General features: G+C 45.0%; 1 protein-coding gene across 1 annotated transcript in view; it reads left to right on the plus strand.

Moving 5' to 3' along the window:
• mthl1 (adhesion G-protein coupled receptor methuselah-like 1) overlaps positions 1-21,455 on the plus strand; it is a 153,658-nt gene that overhangs the window by 38,275 nt on the left and 93,928 nt on the right. The window contains exon 4 of the mRNA XM_033328306.2: positions 19,547-19,625. Coding sequence (XP_033184197.1) covers positions 19,547-19,625 — 79 coding nt within the window. The remainder of the gene's footprint in view (positions 1-19,546; positions 19,626-21,455) is intronic.

The raw sequence follows: 21,455 nt of genomic DNA on the forward strand, positions 1-21,455 counted from the left end.
AAAGTATCCGTGACTTTAATGTGTTTTCGAGCGAGGTAATAGCCCGACGGATGCAACCTCGAGTTCGTAGTCGCGTTAATCGATTAACCTCGAATTCAGTTTACTTCATTGAAGGCACAATTTAACGTTATAAAGCTGCAACGAAAAATATTTACTAATAAAAAATCACGATGCACGCGTAGCTTCCAAATACGAATTTATTCGATCTTGGTGAATGGGTTGAAAGTGCAAAATATTGGCATCGTAAATAACTACATACGCAAAATTCTTCGTGCACCTTATAATAAAAGAGCTATTTTTACAGAAATAAATATCTTTACTGTGAAAAATTGTTATTGTCGCATCAAGCAATAATAAAGCTACTTCGTAACAAATTTTCTTATTTTACAAAACTGCTCGAACCGTTATAAAGAGAATAACTTGTACTGTTTTATTTGCCTAGTTTATAGATTATGTCAATAATTTACGAGGGCCCTGCATTTCTTTTTCAAGTAGCTATCATTTGGTCCACTTAATATCTAGTACATTAACTAAATCAATATTCTTCGATATCTAGATTCTACGCATACAAATATATCTCGACGAAGTTTCCCAAAGTTTGTAAAGCTTCTTTCGCGAATTATAATCCCTGTTAAAGAGTAAATTGAATCACGACCACGGAATACCATCGTTCGTTCAAAAAGTTCATCGTTCACGGTAAAAAGCGAACAATTTTCAATCGCCGTTGATGAAAATTGTTTTCGGACTGCGCGAAGCGACTAGCCAGCGTGCTGGCTATTGCATCTCGATCGCGCGCGCCAGTTAATGAGCAAAGTTCCGAATTAATATCAGGTCCCCGTTGAAATTCGTAGTGGACGAGGCGTCGGGGAGCCTAGCAGTAGACGACAAAGTGACGGACGATCATTGCGGCGTAATTAATGACCGAGTCGCGTTGCGCGCGACGCTAATTTCGATCGCTGTCATAATTAAATAGGCGCGTGTACGGGTGACAATGTCTCCGACAGACAGATACACGAGAGTGGAACCAACTGGCGAAACTGTAATTTCGCGGCGAGACTAATAATCGATTCGCAAAAGCGGCCGCGCAAAGCTGGCCGGAAAATATTTCGAATAACGGGGACGTTGGAAAATTTCGATTAATTCTAAAAGAGGATTCGTTTCGATGCGCGCGCGCAAATATGTAACGCATACGTATATTGCGTGCTGGAAAGGGTCGACAGAGATGCTCGCCGCCACCAGTTTACGGAGTGAAAATCAGCGACATCGAGGGCCATGGATTTCGCTCCTTTCCAGTGAACTCGTAAAAGAGTTTTAAAACTCGAGCGACGATGATACGAACGGGGCGAGGATTGGTTTTCGCGGTAAAGCCCTGCAGAGAAACGCATTCGCGATCCTGTCTCTCTCTCTCTCTCTCTCTCTCTCTCTCTCTCTCTCTCGCTACTTGGTCTTAGACGCCGAGTAGTTAGAAAAGGAAGCAAAAGAAACAGAAGAGGAAGGAGCGCTTCTGAAGAGACTCTCCTCGAGCGTATCTTTTCTCGGTATTACGACCGCTTATTTTCTTCCGTTCGCGCCCTTACTTTTTCCTTCTTCTTCTCTTCCTTTTCACTCAACGTCTCGCACCATTTTCTCCTTCTCTGTCTATCTTCCTCTTGAGAAAATATCTCGCTGCAAGAAGATAGAAGAAGAGCCGCTCGAATGCGGAACACGCTCGAGAGAATGGCTCAATTCCCGGTGGTAAATTAATTTCCGCCGATGAAGAGAAGAAAATTAAAATTTCCTCGGCGAGTGTGTTTTCTCGTTTCTCGCAACCAACGACCACGAGTGGCTACCCTAGTCGAGGATAATCGTTACGACGCAATTTCGCTGCGGGTTAATCGAACCCTCCCACCTGCTCTACCTCTTGGATCGTCTTGATTCTCGAACGATTCACGAGGAAATTCCGCGCGGTCCACACAACGGAACAGAGAACGAATTGTGTAAAGCGTAACGAGAGAGAGAGAGAGAGAGAGAGAGAGAGAGAGAGAGAGAGAGAGAGAGAGAGTAGTAGATCGGAAGAAGAGGAAGGAAATGGCGTTTCTGTAAACGCGTTTCATGAGATATCGTCGGAAACGAGGGAGCGTGGCCGACAATTTAGTCGCGATAATACGAAACGACGATCGGTTTCGGGGGTGGACCGCGAACGTTTTGAACTTTCCGTGTAGGCTGTGTAAACACGTGGACGTGACGCGTGCACCACCATTTCCAATGTACACGAGCATTGTGCGTGCATCGGAAGCGGCTTTTCAGCCGTTGCCAAAAGCCGAACAATGCCAAAGAAACGGCGGCTGTGCACTGGTACGTGCCAGTCGATCCTGCATACAGGGTGCTCCAGAACAACTTTGTATCTGTTAATGCAACGCTATTTAAGACGTCGATCTTCCAATATCTTCACCGATTACGATCATTCCGATCATTAAATTAATCGTTATTAAAAATATCGTTTATAACGACTTCGTGTCCGACTAATAAAGTCGAATATTTGAATACAATCGAACTTGCCATTCTATTAACTCACGCCTCACTCACGTTTTACTGTTGTTAACGCATTGCGGATAGGTCGCGATAGTCTTCTATGTTCCGTAGCCACGTCGTGCAATCCAGTCACGCCTCCACTCACGTCCAAAACTTGGCGTACCTTCCGGCAACTCATTCACTCAGTCGAAACTGGCACTCTACGCTGCGAACAATTATCCCAACTACCTACAAGCTATCGGTTCATTCGCGCCGAACGCTCGCTTGCCGTGACTCGAGAAAAATGTGAAAAATCTCGAGTTCAACGAGCCAATGGGTCAGAATCGGATCGTTCGGGATCATGGAAAAAAGTCTGCCATTAGAAGGTGCCATTTCAGAGTGAAGAATCGATTACGTGCAGGAAACGCGTCGTTTATCGAACACCCTGTGCGGTTCGGGCAAAAAATACGCCGCCAGAGAGAGATTCCGTATATGTACGCGATAGAATCTATGTTCTCTCTTTCTCACTTTGCGACGTCTGCCATACGAGGCCGGCAGTAAACCGTGCAAAACCAAACGCTGTTCTACCAATAGCTGCATACCAAAGCGACTCCGCAAAAATGCGAGACGCGAAATCGATCGGCTCGGTATAAAAATACAACCGAGTTTTCGCCGGGGGTAGCTTTTTCGGCTGTTCAAAGGAAAACCACCGACAGACTAGTAATTTTGGAGTATTTCCATGGCACGTGTGTACATAGCTCCTACTTCCTCGTTTATTATTCTTCGTACTCTTTTCAGACCATTCACATAGATCTTGGCGTTTTCGGACAGCGTAAAATATCCTCTGTTGTACGAAAAGGATGCTCGTATTAGTATAGGAAGAATAGTGTAATGATTGGTCAGTGACTTTAGAATAGGTACGTGCAATCGTAGATGGAATGTGTAAACGCATGAGTAATAGTTTACCGAACACGAGCAAGAAGTCTTTTAGACTTCTGCGTGCGTCTTATTCATGAACGTAGATATACGATAACCTCGTTTATTATTTTCCGGTCATTTGATAGCACGTCGTAGAATTACGTTCCACGTTCCCTTGATTCAACATCGATTATTTCATTGCAAAATTATTTATAACTGATTCGCGCAAAATAAGGAATTCGATTCGTGCTTGAATCTCAGTTTCTCTCTTTTCTTTTTTTTTTTTTTGCTGTTCAATTTTTGCAAACGTCATTCCGTACAATAACCATAAAGATTTTCTATTTAAAAACATTCTTGAAGGTCTTAATTAATTAACGATCTCAATTTTTTATTTGATCGTTCCATGTATCCTGTCCATAATATATGGATTCAAAATAAACGCAACGCGAATAAGTTAGTTCCCCGTAATTTCTATTAAGATACAAGTACGATTGATTCTTAAACACGAAAAATAACGCCTCGGAATTTATCTATCGCGATTATTGATGGAGCATACAAACACGAATCACACTGAGATTCACTGTATCCATATTTACACAGTTCCTAACAGAACCTTACAACAAAGAGGTGATTATTTCCAGACGCGAGCGGAACGTTATATTGCAGAAAATAACGCGCGATGGAAGATTAAAAAACACGTGGATAAAGTCGAGCGGTATCATGGATAACGTATCGTGGATATTTTTCAGCCGGCCCGTGCTCCACACAAGCAAGCATCGAGTTAAAGCTCGTTCGAGTTTTGACGAATGACAGGACTCGCGAAATTCGAGCGTTCGCGTTGTCAGGGCTGACTCGTCGCGCGTGTTACCCCGCGAATAAAACAAATCAGCAAGGATCGTGGCTCGAGCGATAGATGGCCGCTGCTATTCAACGTCACTCTTGTTAATTATAGCGGCCAATTAACCGCGGTTTTCACCGTCCTCTCGCTCTGCCGCACGCGTCCATCAGCAACAAAGCTAATCTCGCAGTTTGTCGTGCGCTAAGGTCTATCCGGATCGCTTGTATTCCAATCGACACATACATTTTTCAACTGTATCGATGTGAACGAAACTCGAAAACCGACGCGATGCGGTCTTTCAATTAATCGTGCCATTCGCGCTCCATTTCGTATAACGGTGCGCGCCGATTCCACGATTCGCCACTCTGCGATCGATTAATTGTTTGCTTTCCATTTTTATACTCAGTTATGCGAACAATGGCAATCGACAGAAAGCAAAAAATGTGAACGAAGTGCTTGAATAACGCCGAACGTTAATATTCCGCAAGATAGAGATCAAACGAATAGCCCAAATTAAACAGTTTCGAGCGATTCGTATCGCTAATACTAGGATCTTTCATCTTTTATATTTCACAGCGCACGACGATAATCGTGGAAACTTTTATTCGATTTCTTTCCATCTGTGGAAAAGTAGAAACGAAGGAAAGGCTATACAGATACATTTTTAAATACAATTTTTAATGAAAAAGATGTGATTATATGTATTGCACTTCAGTTACCAATCGATTACATAGTAAAAATTAAATTTGACTCTTCAAGCAAAAAATAAAAAGTTTTGCGTCTACATTTTCACGCACGGAAGTTTAATTTTGCGAAGTAATAAAAATAGAAACGTATCATCCATCGGTAAGCTGAGAAAGCCAATTTAGTTGGAATTTCGAGCTCTTATATTAAACGAGGTTCGATCAATGAACAGAAAGAGTTGGAATCTGAACGAGATACGGTAGACGGAGTTGAGTCGAGGATGATTTCGGATACTCTCACGTCCATCAGGACGTGAAGCGAACAGGCTGCCGGCCGAGCAATTGGCTGGCGCCGCGTTGTAACGGAGTTTCGGGCGTCGCGCGTGTCAAGGCGCATCCGCATGTCGGTCGCATCCTTTGGCACGCGTAAATGCACAACGCGGTGCACATGCAGCTAACACACGTGACACGTTTCATCGACAGATAATCGATACTCGGCTAAGCATCGATGATTCCTGTCATTAGGCCGGCCAAGCCTTCGATCAGAAATTTCCCGCAATTTGCCAGCACCGCTTTCCTTCGTGTAATTAATTTCTCTCGCGTCGTTAAACTATTTACCTTTTTGTATTCTGTAAAATGCGTTTTTGCGTTAATGAAAAAGAACTACCGGTAGAAAGCGTAGTTTCTAGTCTCGAAGATTATATTTCATCTTCCAAACGCGATTTCCCTGAGAGGAGGTCACGATGTCGAGCGACAAAAAAAAAAAAAAAAGAAAAAAAGAGAAACTCTGTATTCGTTTTCCAATATACATATTGCGCGGTTGATTATGCTGGGATAAATTGATTCTCGAGTCAGTCATCCTGTTTTCTTTAAATCAAAATTACCATCTAGTAGAAATAATATAAGAACAATATCGAATTAGTTTATCTAACTTTTATGCGGTATATTTATATGTTAAATTACGAACAAACTTTTTATCGTAAAAAGTATAAACAAACCAGCATACGCGAAAGGGACAAATTGTAATTGTTGTAGCACTCTGGTTTTATATGAAATAAAAACTATTCGTCCTAGTATTCGTTTGTTATAACATGCGCTACTATTTGCATCGTTATTCCGGCAGAAAACAGTCCACGGTTAGTTCAACTTGAACAATGCCCAGTCCAGCGCACCCACGCTGGGTACAAATCGTCATAATCATCGCAGAATTCGACCTCATATATCAAGGAGCCCTTAACAAGCTGTCAGAAACTAATTGCACCGGATCTCCAGAATTCTTTCTTCCCCGTGGAAAATCTATTCCCAATAGTAAAACCCACGTTCCCTAATTATCCCACAGAGAGCCAGGAAAAAAGAGAAGGAACCCGGTTCCAAGCAGAAACTCGAAGCCAGAAGTCTGGAACATCTGCTAGGAAATCGAACGATTTCGAAAATTGAATCAAACCAAAGCGGAAATTGCGTAATCGCGCGAGTTCCCGAGGGAAACAGGGAGAGTGTGGCCGGACAGGACTGCGGACGAATATACACAGCCTCTGGACGAAAAGCTCCATCGGGAACGTCCGATCTGTTCTCCTACCCTCTCGTCGCTCTTCTGGCTGGCAGAACCGGATTCGGTTTGCATTCGAAGCGTGTCCTCCGCACGAACGCGACTCGAATTCGCCGATAGGACGCGCGTTCGAGCGTCGGAACGCGTCGTTGGAGGACGAAGAGGACCATCGGACCTCTTTCCGGGATTGAAACGTCGCGGTTATTAGAAATCGTTGGTCGCTGAATAGCGAACTCCTTGTTTGCTTAGGACTTCGCTGACATTATGGGTATCCACTGCCGGTCACGAGTATCGGGACAGCTATTCGTGACACTTATTGAAAAAGTCGAACATATTTTACTTTGTTCAGTATTTGATACTTGTTTCATATCGAAACCGAAGAAAGTTTAAGTTTGGTCGTTTTCTTTGTGTCATCGTTAATTTAAAGTACTTGTTCGTTATTTCATAGCAGATTGTGTGTATTATATCATAATGTTACTTAAAAGACGAACACGTAGAACTTCGAATGTTACGACGTATTTCAAAAAATGTAAAAGTACTAGATAGGAGATTTGAATTAGGCGGGTCATGTTTCCTTAAAATTCAAAGATGGAGCGATTTATTACGATAATACAGGTTGCCTCGTAGATTGATTAGGATAATGCATGGATCGAGATTCACGTCATTATATTTCCATAGAAGAATTTTCTATCGGCTCGTAAAAAGCTGGCTGTGACAGTAGCATCAATGTCAGTAATAACGTTCGAGCAGAGCCTCTTAGCGTGTATATCCCGGCCCAATCACGGCAAGGAAAACACAGCTTTATAAATACCGACAAAACGACATTTCCCTTTTTCCGTTCTGTTCCACGATTTTAACGAGTCGAATCAGCGTGTGCTCCGAGCGACGGTAGGCCGACGTACGCGGGAGTTTTTCACGAGTCCGTCGGTTTAATAGCCCCGCTGTGTACTGCGTACTCGAGCAACATTGGAAAGCGGCTTAACCCTCGAGGACCCTCGACTAGGTACGATCGACCGGCGTTCGACGTGTGCGCGGCCGCACACGCGTGCCACCACGTGGATCAGGAATACGTTACGTTACGGCTTCGTAAACGCGCGTACGTATAACGTACAGAGGGCGAGTCTAAAGTCTAAAGCCTCTCTCGTGTCTCTGCTCGTCTCGTTCTTCTTCTCTCCGTTATCTCTCCCTCTCTCTCTCTTTGTCTCTCTCTTTCACGAGGGACTCTGGAGTGGCTACAGAATTCCTAAGGCGGGCGAGCGTTATTATATCGCGACGCAACAAAAATTCGAACTTCGCCCCGCTTTCTGGCCGCTTGCCAGAACGACAATCTTCGGGGCTGGTCTCGTCCCTCCGCGTAAGCCGTTGTGCAATCGTGCGTGCTCCGCGATACATATTTTCCCTGGCAACCCTTTGTCTCCTGACTTTTTCCACCGTTTTTCTCCTGTTCCAAATCCCCCATCCCCATTAATCGTTCCTCTCTACGTTTTCATCTCGCGTCAGAGATTTCTCTGCCTGTACTCCTCCGCGTGTCACCTACGCGTTGCAGCTTCCTTCTCCAACCAAGTGCCCCTGTCTTGTTCTCGATCGTTCGCCTGACTGGTCGAAAAATCCCTGGCCTCGCTAATTCCGTACAGCCACGACTCGTTTATTTTCGCTTTACAACGGACCGATCGTCGTTCTTAATTTACGAGACGACAGGCCGTACGTCTGGACCGTAGGTCATCGTACCCTTTATTTCCCGAATAAAACGGGCGATCCGCGAAATTTTTCGCCGATTTATGCGACCATTATCTCCGGCCTATCGAGTCTCCAAGCCTTTGATGATTCGTGGCAGACGTCCGTTCCCTGGCACCGCTTCTTTGTCTCGATCTGCCGTCGACTCGACGTTTGGGAAAGAAAAATAGCTGGGCGAAAGAAGAGAAAGGGCGAAGCGCTCGGTGAAGAGCCGTTCGGGTAACAAGCAACCGGAAACGATGTTTCCTCGCGAGAAGATACAACGCGATACACGCGATTTCCAGGCTCCCCTGGTTGCCAGGTTTCCTCGTAACGCTTTCCATATTCTTCTGTGCACGAGGCTTCTCGTATTTTTGGAAGCTTCTCGTCCATTATTCAACGCGGTGTACGACGCGCAGAAGCGATCCTGGAGACACAGGGCCCTTTCGTACAAACTGCGCCACAGAGAAAGGAAACCGAGGAAAGAAAGACGAAAAACGGCCGAAGAACCCGCTAATTGACGTCCCACGAGAGACCACGTTGTTACTCTTTGGCAACAAACGATGGAGAAGCGAGAGAAAAGCGTTCCTGGCCCAGCCTAGCCGCCGAGGTTCGTTCGTTAATTATCCGGGCGCAAAAAGGAGGCCCGGTGTGTTGTAGTTTCGAGCGGAAAAAGGAGGAAGCGTCGAAGTTGCTCTCGACGAGCGGGAAATTAATTAGGCGGGGAAAGGGGTGGAGGCTGGTTTTCAGCGACGTTGGAAGAAGAAGCCGCTTATTCTCCAGGTAATTCGTCACGTGGACGTTTAGACTGCTAGCAGAGGGTCGAAGGAGAGACAACTATGAAGGTTCTGGCTGACGAGCTCCTCCAGGAACTCCGACGACGTCATCCGTCGGCAATTTCAGCTACACTCGAGACACAGACGTACACACAATCTATGGTGGCCCGTGTTCTGCTAGCGTCGCTCTGGTGGTTTCGCCGAGCAACCATAAGTGGAGATCTCGAGTGGAGTACAGAGTGTATACCGTGTTTCTCCGTCGTTCGACCGATTTCTAGTCCCGTTCTCTTCTTTGCTATATTCTACACGCTGACGCTGGTCCTCGCTGGATTCCATTTGATTGGCTCGTTACGTCTAAATATAACGGAATTTCGTCGGCACGGATCGCTGATTGCCTCCTCGAGAATCATGCGTCGATTAGAGTCGCGATGAGTGGCGTGACGAATCTGTTCGAAGAAAAGTTGCCGTGATTTTCGAGGCTAATCGGAAGCAGTCGAGACACGCGACGGTCCTCGTTGGTCGCTGGTTGTGTAGTTGGCATCTCGAGTCGCCTGGTAGCTCGTTTGCATATTGCTCGTCCACTTATGGCTCAGGAACAATGGGAAAGTTGAAATTTATTAGCCGGAGTTCGCATTGTCCGGATTACCAGGGTGCAGACCGGCAGACTTTCAGATGGACGCTTAATCCTCTCTCTCTCCGTTCTCCTGCAAATGTTTCCCACTGGTTTTCGTTAATCTCGATTAGAAATTATTTCTTTCTTTTTTGCGTATAACAAAATGTCTGGTATCTTTGTAGTAATTTGTCGCTACGAAACGACACGATTTGCTTCTTCGTCGAACACGCTGTGTTTGTTGGAATAACAAGGATACACCTGTAGGATATTGTTCGACCAGACAACGCGTCGATTATATCGGAGTCCATATCGTGCTCCCAACTTTACAGTTCCAAACGTATACCATCTGCGAGAGTGGAAAATAATCATTGATTACTCGTGTTTTCCTTGATAACAGAGAGATGGCCGCGGTATAATTTACAAGCTCGTCGAAGTTTCTTTTAAATAGCACGAACAATCGAGTTACGAAATATCGTTGTTGTTTTTGGCAACGAGAAAGTGGCCATTCCTGTTGAGTAGATGATTTACAACTATTGTACGACAATGTGACGATTACGTCAAGTACTTACATCGGACTGTAGCATTATTCACCAGTCGTGTAGACACTTACTCGCTCTTTGTGGAAGCACGTAAGACGGATAAATTATGCTCGGTGGATGGTCTCTTCGACGACGATTGTGTCGTGGATTCGCATTGGGCGGTCTCGAGTGCGGCTTGTGTTCCGCGGAAACCACGCGAAGGGGTAGTCCGTGTGTATTTATACACCCGGTACGCTGATTCACCGTGCTTTTCATTAGAACTCCGTCTCCGTCGCGTAAACCTGCGTCGGCCGAAAGTGGCCAGAATATGGGCCACCTCCGCGGTTCTCAACGCCATCGGCCAGTATCCTCGTGACCTCGATTAAATTCGATCTGGCGTGAACGATAAAACGCGGGATTTGTAAGACGAGGTTTATTAAGATTTTCTTTGGTGCAAGTTAAAGCAAAAGTTAAGTTGGAATTAATTAAGGTAGAATCGTATTACGATGACACCCAGTGGAGTTACGGTAACGTCATGCGAATGTCAGTTATCGGTGGATTTCTATTTGTTGTTAAATTTTGTCAACAGTGTCGAAACTAAAATTTAATGCTTTACGATATTTCATCGACATCCGAAATTATCGAATAACCAATTACAGTATTTAGGGGCTAGAGACACACTTGTGAAATTTTATTAGTATGAAACGTCAAATTATAAATTGGAAATTTGAAAGATTCGAGGGTTCTTCGGTGTCAGGAAGTCGCGTGCCACACCACGAAATAAATGCCAGCCACTTGTAAATTAGAACAATTCGGGGCGGGCAAATGCAGGAACGATGTAACCGTAGGTTTGTTTTCTTTGGACTTGCATCGAAGGGGCCGCGTGTGCACGGTATACACTGCGTAATGCATTCTTTCAGCGAATCACATTACCCGGCACACCTTCCTCCAAACAATAAACTCTCCGCTTATTTATCTCAATTTCACCATACGCTTGCATCGAGATTGGAAACTCCGATTCGTTAATCGATGCAACAAGAAAAAAATCAAAAACCTCGCCAGACGTGACCGCGTTTTGTCAAACGAGCTCGCAGTTATCGAGATAGACCTTTTCCCCCGAGCATGGTGCCGGTGAAACGCGTTGTAAATTTCCTGCGCAGCTTCGATAGCGAACGATTATAGTCACGATACTTTTTCTCTCTTGCCCATCTTTTATTTTTTCGTTTCGCGTTTCACACTCCATAGGTTGCTGCGCGTTGCTGGCCTCTCGCATTCGTATTTCACGCGGGATTTATACTAGCAATCCATTTCGGAATCTAATATTCGTCGCATCAGTTTTATCGCGGGCTTGATTAAATTGGTTTACAGGCATGCGCAGGTGCGTTGTTTGTCGGCGGTGCGCGACAGTGGCCCGTTTGTAAACGGGTCGAAGCGGAAGTGAAATGGAAAGAATCGCTTCGAATGGGCCGGTACACGAGTCAACGATAATTATTAATATTGTAGCGGATATATCGTTGTCGGCGTCGGATTTCCGCGAATAACCAACTTCGTCTACCTTCCCCTCCTCCCTCGTTCCTCTTTTTCTCTCGTTTTACCTCGACTTCTGTTTCTTCTTCCACCGTCCAGTAACTTGGATTCGCAAAATTTGAAACGTCTAAATGTTTAGACCGATTCATTTCCTGAAATCATTAATCTCCGCATTTCCGTTACATAAATTTTTCCCGGGTCGCGTTCCACCCTCCCCTAGTAGCTAGGCGTTCCGTTTATTTATTCACGTTAATCGTTTACACGGCCGGCGTATCGTATCTCCTCGTCGCGAAATGATTTTCGACGTCGAGGGCTGCGTGGCACCAATTAATTCCAGCCGGAATTATGGATGTAAAGTACGCACCGGCGAAACGCTGCTCGGTTCTCGAAATAACGCGAACGTTGCCGTAAAATCCCTGAACACTCTTTCCCTCTCTTTCTCTCTTTCTCTCTCTCTCTCATCCTGCCCGCGACCGATAACTCGTAAAAATGGTCGATCGTAATTCCATGGGAAAAGCGTACGACTTTTATTAATCCTGGCGAATTTATCCGTTTACTTACGCCTGTAATACGCCAAGACGACCGAGTATTTTTGTTTCTCTTGTCAAAGCCGCTCTCGATCCTCGAACCCGTTCCTTTTTGCCTGGGTGGTCGAGCGAATTTTTCGAAAACCCCGTGTCAATATGTCAACATCGTGTGATTAGAATATCCGTTGTGTTAGCGTTAGAGACAAATTGGGTCGACTTATCGATTAGAAGAGCTTTAATCTCTTATCGACGTTTTCTCAAGGTTTCATTCATACTTTGTGGGAATTAGAATTCGATCGATATTTCTACGATTAGGAAATACATCCATCCGTACGTAGAAGTTCGCGAATAGTTCGACAAAGTTCAGTAGAACGATTCTGCTATCAGGTTACTTTGCTGACCCTAATCGATTTGCAGAATTAACAAATTTGAAAAACGAACGTGTAATTCCGCTCCAGGTGGCCTGGTGGTTCATAGATTTTGCAAGGAAATGACATCGTCGTTCGTGGAAAAATAGGTCTCTCCTGTCTTCCTGTAACTGGGACAAAGACTGTGTATCTGTTGAGGGATTTTAGGTAACTAGATATTAGTGTTTATAACGATCCTCGGGCTAGCCGATCACGTACTGCGGAGACGCGTCGGCATCTGGTAAACATTCTGCCCGGAGAATAGGACCTGCGTGTGGCGAGCTACGGGACAGAAACCGTTGGAATGTTTATTGTCACGGGTCGCTACAAATCTTTCTTTTAAGGAGAGCTATAGGGTTACTCAATGCCTTTGTTAGATGGAGAGTTCGTCCCGTTGACCGCGGCTACGTTCGGCGACTAATTGTCGCCTTGAGCCCAAGCTCATTGTCACAAGTCTCAAACAAATACAATTGGGTAGAATGACGGCAAATCGTTTAATTACAATGTTTTTATGGATTTTCCCGAGGTTTCAGAGGGAAGGCACCGGTGTCCTCTTATCTCCGACATACTAATATCATATAGTCGTTATTAATGCGTAAATAATAGGGAAAAAAGAAGAGACTTGCGTTTTATCGATCGGAAAGAATACTTTTATCCTCATCTCTGTAAGTATACATTACCTTAATTAAACTCTAACACGGTTCAGTGGACGGACTACTTCACTTTTTCGACAAAAGTTTAGGTAGTTGGTGTTCGGGGAATCAAGTTGGTCCTGGTACGCGTCCACAGTGGCTGCGCGTGTCGTTCTTTTCGGGCTTAATATTTCAACTGACCGATAGAGGGTCCCCGAGGGCCTGTCGCTAACTTTCATAACTCATCGCCGCGTACCAACCCTTTCCGGGGGAACGAGAGCAAGCGAGACAACACGGCACGGCGCGGCGCGGCGCGGCGAAGGGTTGCGACGCGAGGCGCGTTGAATCAAACTCTAATCCCATCTAAATCGGGACTACGCGATAAATCCAGTATGATTTAATTACGAGTCGTCGCGGTGCTATTCCCAAGTATTTAATTTAATCACCGATGTTAATGCACCGACATTAATCTCCGAAGTTGTTGCTGTCGGCTCACCCTGTCCATTCAGCCACGCTGAGGTTCTAATGAATTTCTTCCGTCGAAGACGCCAGACCACCGATAAGTTTCGCGGCTAAATTGACCGGGAATGAAGTTAACCGTTTGAGAACGGTACGCGCTTCTTGTGGTATTCGTGACCAGCACGCGGGACTCGACTAATTCCGTGTTTGGACTCGGAGGATCGTTGAAACACAGATCGTAGAGATTGCCGGGGGCCAGGTCTGTAGAATCGGTAATTTGCCACGCTGGCAAGAAACAGATGTTGAATGGGCGATTCGTGATTAGAAGGCAGATCGGGCAGTCGATGGACTTTATCTAAGGACTTGATCGAATTCCTACGGGTAGATGGAATTAGTGAATGAACGCTCGCAACGAGACTGTAATTTAAATCTAAGAAACGTACGACTTTTATACTAAAATAACGTTCATTATTGTAATACGGAATCGCGTTAACAGTAGCGGCAGTAGTCATTATAACTTAGATTTTGTAGTAGAAGGGGATAAGAGATAATGGATAAAATCTATTAAATAAGGAATCAACCGTTACTTCTTTCGAGCGTGTAATCGTAACCCATCGACATCGTGGCAACGATCCATCAGGCTCTCAACAAGATCGAGGAATCCATGGAAGAAGAAAAATAAAAATTTGGAATCGTTTATAGATATCGCTTATTTCAGTCGAATTGAAACACAAACAGATGGTATAATTTCCCTTACACGTACGGTACTCGTGAATCGGTAGGTAGGCTAGAATTATGCAACGATTAAAAAATGATAAGGCGAAGCGTTAAGAAGGAAATCGCAGTAAGCGGGCTCATCCGAGACATAATTCAACCCTATGATTCTGGTCGTCTGAATAACCAAGAGCAATCAACCACGGGGAGATCATAAATCAAGCAGCGATTCTACGAGCAGCAGTCGGGTAGTCTTAAGCTGCATTATTCATGCAGCGTGCAGAAACAAACTTCGGGCCAAGTTTCACGTTCAGAAGCTCGATCCGACAGATCAAACAGCATCACGCGAGCAACCCTTTCTCCGCATTAGCCTCCGCGAATCTCGCTAATGTCTCGAAACGAAAACGTTTCTGCTTGGAACTGAATCGAAGCGCCAGCGAGGTAGTGGCTAGAAATCGATAGTGTTTACAACGATTCAAGGGGTGCGTGCATCGCATCCCCTGGCAATTAGACGATCGCGCGAACGAAGAAAAGGATAAACGACGGGTCAAGGCGGCGCAATCTAATTCCAACCCCCCATGCAAATCGAGGCTCTTAACTAGCTGACGTTTCAACCCTTGACACTCGCCCTCGCGGCGCCATGGGGTCGTAACGCAGCAACCGGCCCGGTTCCTTCGGTTCTCCTGACTTAAATTAACCCTCGACCGCTTTCCAAGCCCTCTTTCTCTCTCACGTCACTCGTTATTTCCCCGTTTCCTGGTCCCGGTGTTGCCTGCCGCTGCGCCCAGGGTCGATTTCAACGACCGGCGCCAAATTACTCGCCACGATAATGGAAGACATTGCAACAGCCGAGTGAATGTCGATGGTGGCAATTTTTCGAAATTTTATCGCGCTTCTGTTAGCTCGCTAGCTAATTAGACTGTGGATATTTATGCACCTATGGGAAATTTAAATGGGCGAAGCTGTACAGAATGCAGCATAATATCCACAAAAAAAAAAAAGTATAAAATATCCAACATAGAATAGTTGTTGTAATATATCTAGTAAAAATAATCTTCTACGTAGATACAATTTGCGTAGTTGCATTTATAAAGGTATACATTTGCATGAACATCCTTATTCGAACCATAATTAGTAAAACGAGGAAAGTGTTTACGTAGATCGCTTCGTAGATAAATTTTACGTTCGACCTGGAAAACATTGGATCCGAAAAATTTCATTCAGTGGATACGAATGGAAACCGTGTCAGGCTGTTAATCAGAGCCTGACGAAGCAGCGGCGTCACGGTGCTCGCAAACAGCGATTCAATCGGATTCCTCTCTGGGAGGTGTTCAACAATCCCATTCGGAAATGCGAAGTTGCCGCGAAGAAAGGAAAAGCTCGATCGCGTCCTGGGTCGCGGTGCAACTGCATTACCATATCAAAGGGGTCTCGCGATATCGCGAAACTCTCGAGCACTCTCGATCCAACTATCGCGCCGTTTCTTCCGAGCGTTGTCACTTTCCTCTCTGTTCTCCTTCCCCTTTCCCCGTCCTAATTCCGACAAAGAAACTTGCACGATTGCTTGGAGGCGGGAATCGCTCGTCGTCCTTGTCGATCGAAATGGGAAACAGGAATGGAAACGTGGAACAAACAGCGAGACGCGGTCTGCTCTCTGTCCAAACGGCGAAACAGTCGCCGTAAATTTCGAAAGAAGAGCGAAAAGGATGGCGCGGCGTCGGCACCGGTTGGGCACGGTTTCGGGTTAAGCCGACCGGACCCACGCGCGCCAGGGTGTGTCGTTGCCTGTTCACGAATAAATGTCGTCGGAGTTGTAATTGCAACGAGGCGTAATTAGTTTTGGAAATTTAATTATTTCCGGGCGGGGCGGGCGATAAACGCCGCCGGCGGAAGCCTTTCGACGAAGAATTATCGGAGGACTTTCCCACGTAGCAGCCGTTAATCCTGCTTCGAGCAACCTCGAACCAATGGAAAATCGTCGAGTTTCGAAACCTCCGCACCTCGACGCGCTTTCATCTCGCCCCGCTGCCTCTCCTCGGCTTTTCTACATCGCGTAATCCGTCGACAAGCGTCATTCGTTGCTTTGTTAATCAACCTCGAACGCCTTAGGACACGTCTAATTTGCGGGCTGGCGGCGAGCCGCGTAGACGAATGCGTGCGTACAGTTTTACAGAGAATCGATTTCCAGTCGGTGAAGAAATTGCCAACGAAAGTCGGGGGAATACGCGATGAGGCTATTACTCGTGTTTAAGAAAATTGCCTTTAAACGTCGTATTATCGCATGAATTCTTCAGACGGTTTTAATTTATCCTACATAGGTACAACGTGCGGCTTAATGTACTTTAAGCGTCGAGAAGAGTTCTCCTGAACGACACGAGAAAAAAGATAATATTGCTAACGTCGCTTGTTAGATTATGGTTCTTCGACGCTCTTGTGACACGATGAAGTCTCTAAATCATGCAGAAACGTATGTGCGTACACTTCGTCCAGAACAGTGTTTGCATGGCTCGTAAAAAGGTCAGTTTGTTTGCACCATACGATGTATTTATTTTTTAACACGTAGGACAAGAATGAAACGTAATCGCTAAATGCGCAGTAAAATTTTCCAGCGCTTTATTGCAATAGAAGTAACCTTTTGTGCGAGCCAAGGTATATTTAAAAAGATCTGTTCCGTCTGTTATCGAAATTAATTCTCCCGCGCGTTAAACGCTGACTCTTCCATATACGAACCTACAAAGTTCGTGCTCACGTAAGCGAAACCAATTGTTCAAGGCCATCCTTGAAGGTGTTCGCTCTCGTAACATCGATTTCTCACATTTTTACGCCGAACGGAACGATCTCGCGTTAACGCGTGTTAATTGCCCCTGCCACCGTACAGTTATTCACGTACTTGCACATGAGAAAAAAGAGAAAAGATCGCAATCGTAAATATTCGCGATCGACGGTGCATAACGGGTGAATGCAAATCGCGAAGCGGTTACAAAACTTTCTCATGCGTCACCGGCATTCCTTGAACACACGTTTCCGCGCTTTGTCGGTGTGACATGTGTACAGAGCGAGATACATAACAGTGGTCCGACGCGAGCAAATATACCGTTAGTATTGCGAACGGGACTATTGCTTTTCTTCTACGGACTTGTGTTTCCATTCGAGATGATGAAGCATATTCGAACGATTCTTTCCTACATCCTGTCAAGATATGCAAGAGACGTTGATAAAAGAGGTAGCGAAATACGTGAATTTATCGAAAAATTTAAGGCACGCTACTGGCAACAATCAGAGGATCGTTCTGCGTGTTACTGCGATTTCTGTACCTGTTCCCTGCGTCTGCATTTCTTCCTGGTGACTGTCTTAAAGTCGATATATCGATAATACGTCAATCGCGGATTTATACAGAACTTTCTCGCTTCTCAATATCTCAGTAACATCTCGTATCCACGCGTATCATAAAATCGACGATTTCATTTCTCCTTCGAACTTAACAAATTTCATAAAGGATCAAAGAATACGATTGGATGGAAAGACGCAGCAAGGTTACTATAATAGAAGCTTTCAAGAAGCTGCAATGGCTCTGGTTATCTTTAATTGTTTTCAACCATGCCTTCAAGTGGTCACGTAGTATAATACGATTTATCGAGACGCGAAAGATGTTGGAAATGGTAGAAAGCAAGGTATAAATGCACGAAAGAACGTTTTTACGATACTTTTTGTATATTCATAGCGTACGAACTGATTGCTTTGCACAGCGGCCGACTGTCGCGTTACAACCTCCGTTTATTGGAAAACACCGGTGAACCAATATTGATCCTGCGAATAGTGGAAAACAGTCGATGTAACGTGCGTAACAATACCGTGATACGATTAAATATGTACCTACGGCAATTCAATTCTATTAATTTAGACGTGCAAGCAGCCCCGTATTTGTCCAACCATTCTCCCCTGATCAGCCTATTACATCGAACAAACAAGCGCGCCAACCTTTTTGTCCACGCCGTACATATTATGTAAACCCGCGTCGATCGAGTTTTCGGATATTCATGCACGGCTCGTGGCTACGTTTTACAAACGGACCAACCTCGACGTCTTTCGAATGCGCCTTAACCTTTAGTGGGAACAAACTGTAAAGTTTCTTTGCTCGCCACCGACTATTCTTTTGACGAAGGGTGACAGGCCACCCTACTCTTCGTAAGCGAAGGGTGTGCTCCGATCGAAAGGATCCCCATGCGCGTGTGTTTTCTGTAGACGCGTGGTTCGCGATTGCGTTTTCAGAAATTAATGGCCAGCCGCGGTCTGAATTTCCACGCTCGTTGTATCCGCTGCCGCGATCTCTAAGAACGAATGCGCACGACAGCTTGAAAAATTTATCCAGTCCAACCGGTGTTAGCCCGGTGTGCGCTAAACCGTTCCCAGTCAACCGGCCGTCTTTTCAAACGGATCTTTACAAAAGCTGTCTTTCTCCCCCGAAGCTTTGTCTGAGGCCCCCCGACATACCATAGACTGGAACCTCTCTCCGCCCCTTTCCCGTTCATGAATCTTTGAGAGTTCATCGCGGAACCTGGGAATCAGCTCTGTCTTCTTTTGTTTCGACGGTTTTGGCGTTCCGTCAGCTGGGAACAGGCGTCGGAAGGACGGAAGAGCGATCAATGAGATCTTTTGTACTTATACCGGACTCGTTGATTAGAGAGATCTCCGTGGATCCTGAGAATTTGTAGGTGGCACGATTTTAAATATGGCAATTTCGAATGTCATTCATGGAGATGTAAATTTCTGATCGTAAAAGAATTTAAACGGTAAGATTATAGAGGGAAAAGCGATTATCAACGCGTTAATTATAACTTTGTCCACTGAAATACATAGTCACGGGAGGCCAAGCGTGGTCAATTAATCAGAGTGATTAAGTTTCAACGAATTGATTGCTATTATGTGACTGCAGCTCGTTCTATAGCGAATAAAATTACGCTGAATCAGGAATACAAAAACTGTATTTGCATTTTCTTATTTCCACGATGGCGGAACATCAACGAGTCGATCAATTTTCTTTTTACATCTCGTGTCCATTAAATTCCCCGTCCATTATCCGTGGGAAAAATAATTCTCTCAGGAGCGAGAAAAGCAACAGCTTTAAGCTCCTTACCCATTGGTAAAGAGGTTTGTAACGAAGTCCATTTTTCTCGTTCTGTTTCAGCAATCATGGCGCATTTCTTTTTCCTGGCTGCGTTCTTCTGGCTGAACACGATGTGCTTCAACATCTGGTGGACGTTCAGGTGAGTCTTGCTCCCTTTTGTCTGATCAGCTATAGGGTGCAAAGAAAGAAGATGGGTATAGATCTGTGGCGGAAGATTTCGCCGCGTGTGTACTCTTCCGTGCGACTGCTCTCGAATCAAACGACTGTACCGCGTTAAGATTTATTTGATCGAACCTTCTTCCTATTTTTTCTTTTTTAATTTTTCTCCGCTCGAAAAGCTCCTGGTTTTTACACACGCCACGCAAACGTTTCAGATATACTTTTTAAAAATGAAATACACGAACAGCCGTCACGTAGCAATTAAGCGTCCGTTTGGTGGACGAGTCCCGTGAACAGGGTGATGAGGTAAAAATTATGAAAATTCGCGAAGCGTAATTGGCAGAGAATTTCAGAAGCGAAACGAGGTTGGTAACGGGAATGTCGAGGCCCCTGTCCCGAAGAGAGAGAGAGAGTAACTCTGGTGGTTTGTGCGTACGCCGTTAATTAACACCGGGTTGCAGGTTATCGACCTGGCCGAGTTTCGCGTTAGCCGCGTTGCCTCGTGTCGCATCTTCGATCAGAAGGCCACCACTCGTTACCTCGCAATTATGCAATTGCCACGTAATTACACAATCTATAGCGCGCTCTTGGCAAATAATTCATCGCGTTCGCGGCGAAATCCCTCGTCAATCTATCGAACAGTGAGAATTATTCCATTACAAAGCTATATGCTTGATAACGAACTCAGTTTCTGGAGCCGTTACTTTTTTCTCGTGACTATACTGAAGCAAATTCTCGCGGGAAATAATCGTTACGCGATATTAGTCCGAACGTTCGATGAACCGTAACTTTGTACGTTCTCATAGCCTCTTCGTCCAATATGCGTTGCATTAAACAACGCTAATGTCGCCTATCGAATTATCATAATTCATTATTATCCGGTAATAACGGTCTCTAACAGACTATGGAACTCGCGGTTGACCTTTACCCGCGAGAAACGGATAGAACGCGCGCAGCACCTGCGAGAAATTACGTCTGGCGGTATGTTTCGCGGTGAGAACGCGTTACAGCGAACGTGAACGCGGGTGCAAACGTTGAGGTGGTTAGAACGATGATCTCCACCGGAGTAACAGCAGAAGATCGTTAGTGGCCGGATCACGTTTGACTCGAAGGATCGAAAGGGGACGAAGCAGGCCGTCGCGTCGTCGCGGTGAGAGATGGGATCAAGATCACTCGGTCGACTGGTTAATGCGATGCAACACGGTCGCTATAACGGGCCGTCCATCTCTTCTTCTTCTTCTTTTTCTTCTTCCTCTTCTTCTTCTTCTTGTTCGTCGATTTTGTCAATTTTTTTTCTTCCGATACTGCCGAGTGGCTCATTTCTCACCTTTTTCTCTCGACAGCCTTCAACTTCTTTTGTCTCTTCGTTCGTCTTCCGAGTCTTGCTGCTCGTGTGCCATTGTTTCTCTCCGTTTTTATCTCTCCTTTGGTTTTTCTTTCTCTCTTGTTGAGTTGTAACATGTAAGATATTTCGCTTCACTAGCGAGATCTGTTCGATCGATCGCGTATTTCTCGATCAGGTTTCGGCGATATCGTTTACTAATTTTGCAAAATCCTCGAGGTCTTTCGCAATAATTAAAAATGATTCGGTTTTGAAGAATTATGTAGCCGATCGTTATTTAAACGTTCGCGGATTTACAGCTTAAAAAATGCGGAGCTTCAAAATGTCAGTTTTAAAGTTTCAACGATTCGAAGATTAAGAAATTCGAGAGTTTAAATTCGGAGAGTCTTTTATTTCATTTGTAATTTACGTTAATAGCTACATTTCACTACGGGCTTATCTCCGATCTACCATCGCGGTGTTACACGG

This window comes from Bombus vancouverensis, chromosome 3 (assembly GCF_051014615.1).
Source record: "Bombus vancouverensis nearcticus chromosome 3, iyBomVanc1_principal, whole genome shotgun sequence".
Lineage (NCBI taxonomy): Eukaryota > Metazoa > Arthropoda > Insecta > Hymenoptera > Apidae > Bombus > Bombus vancouverensis.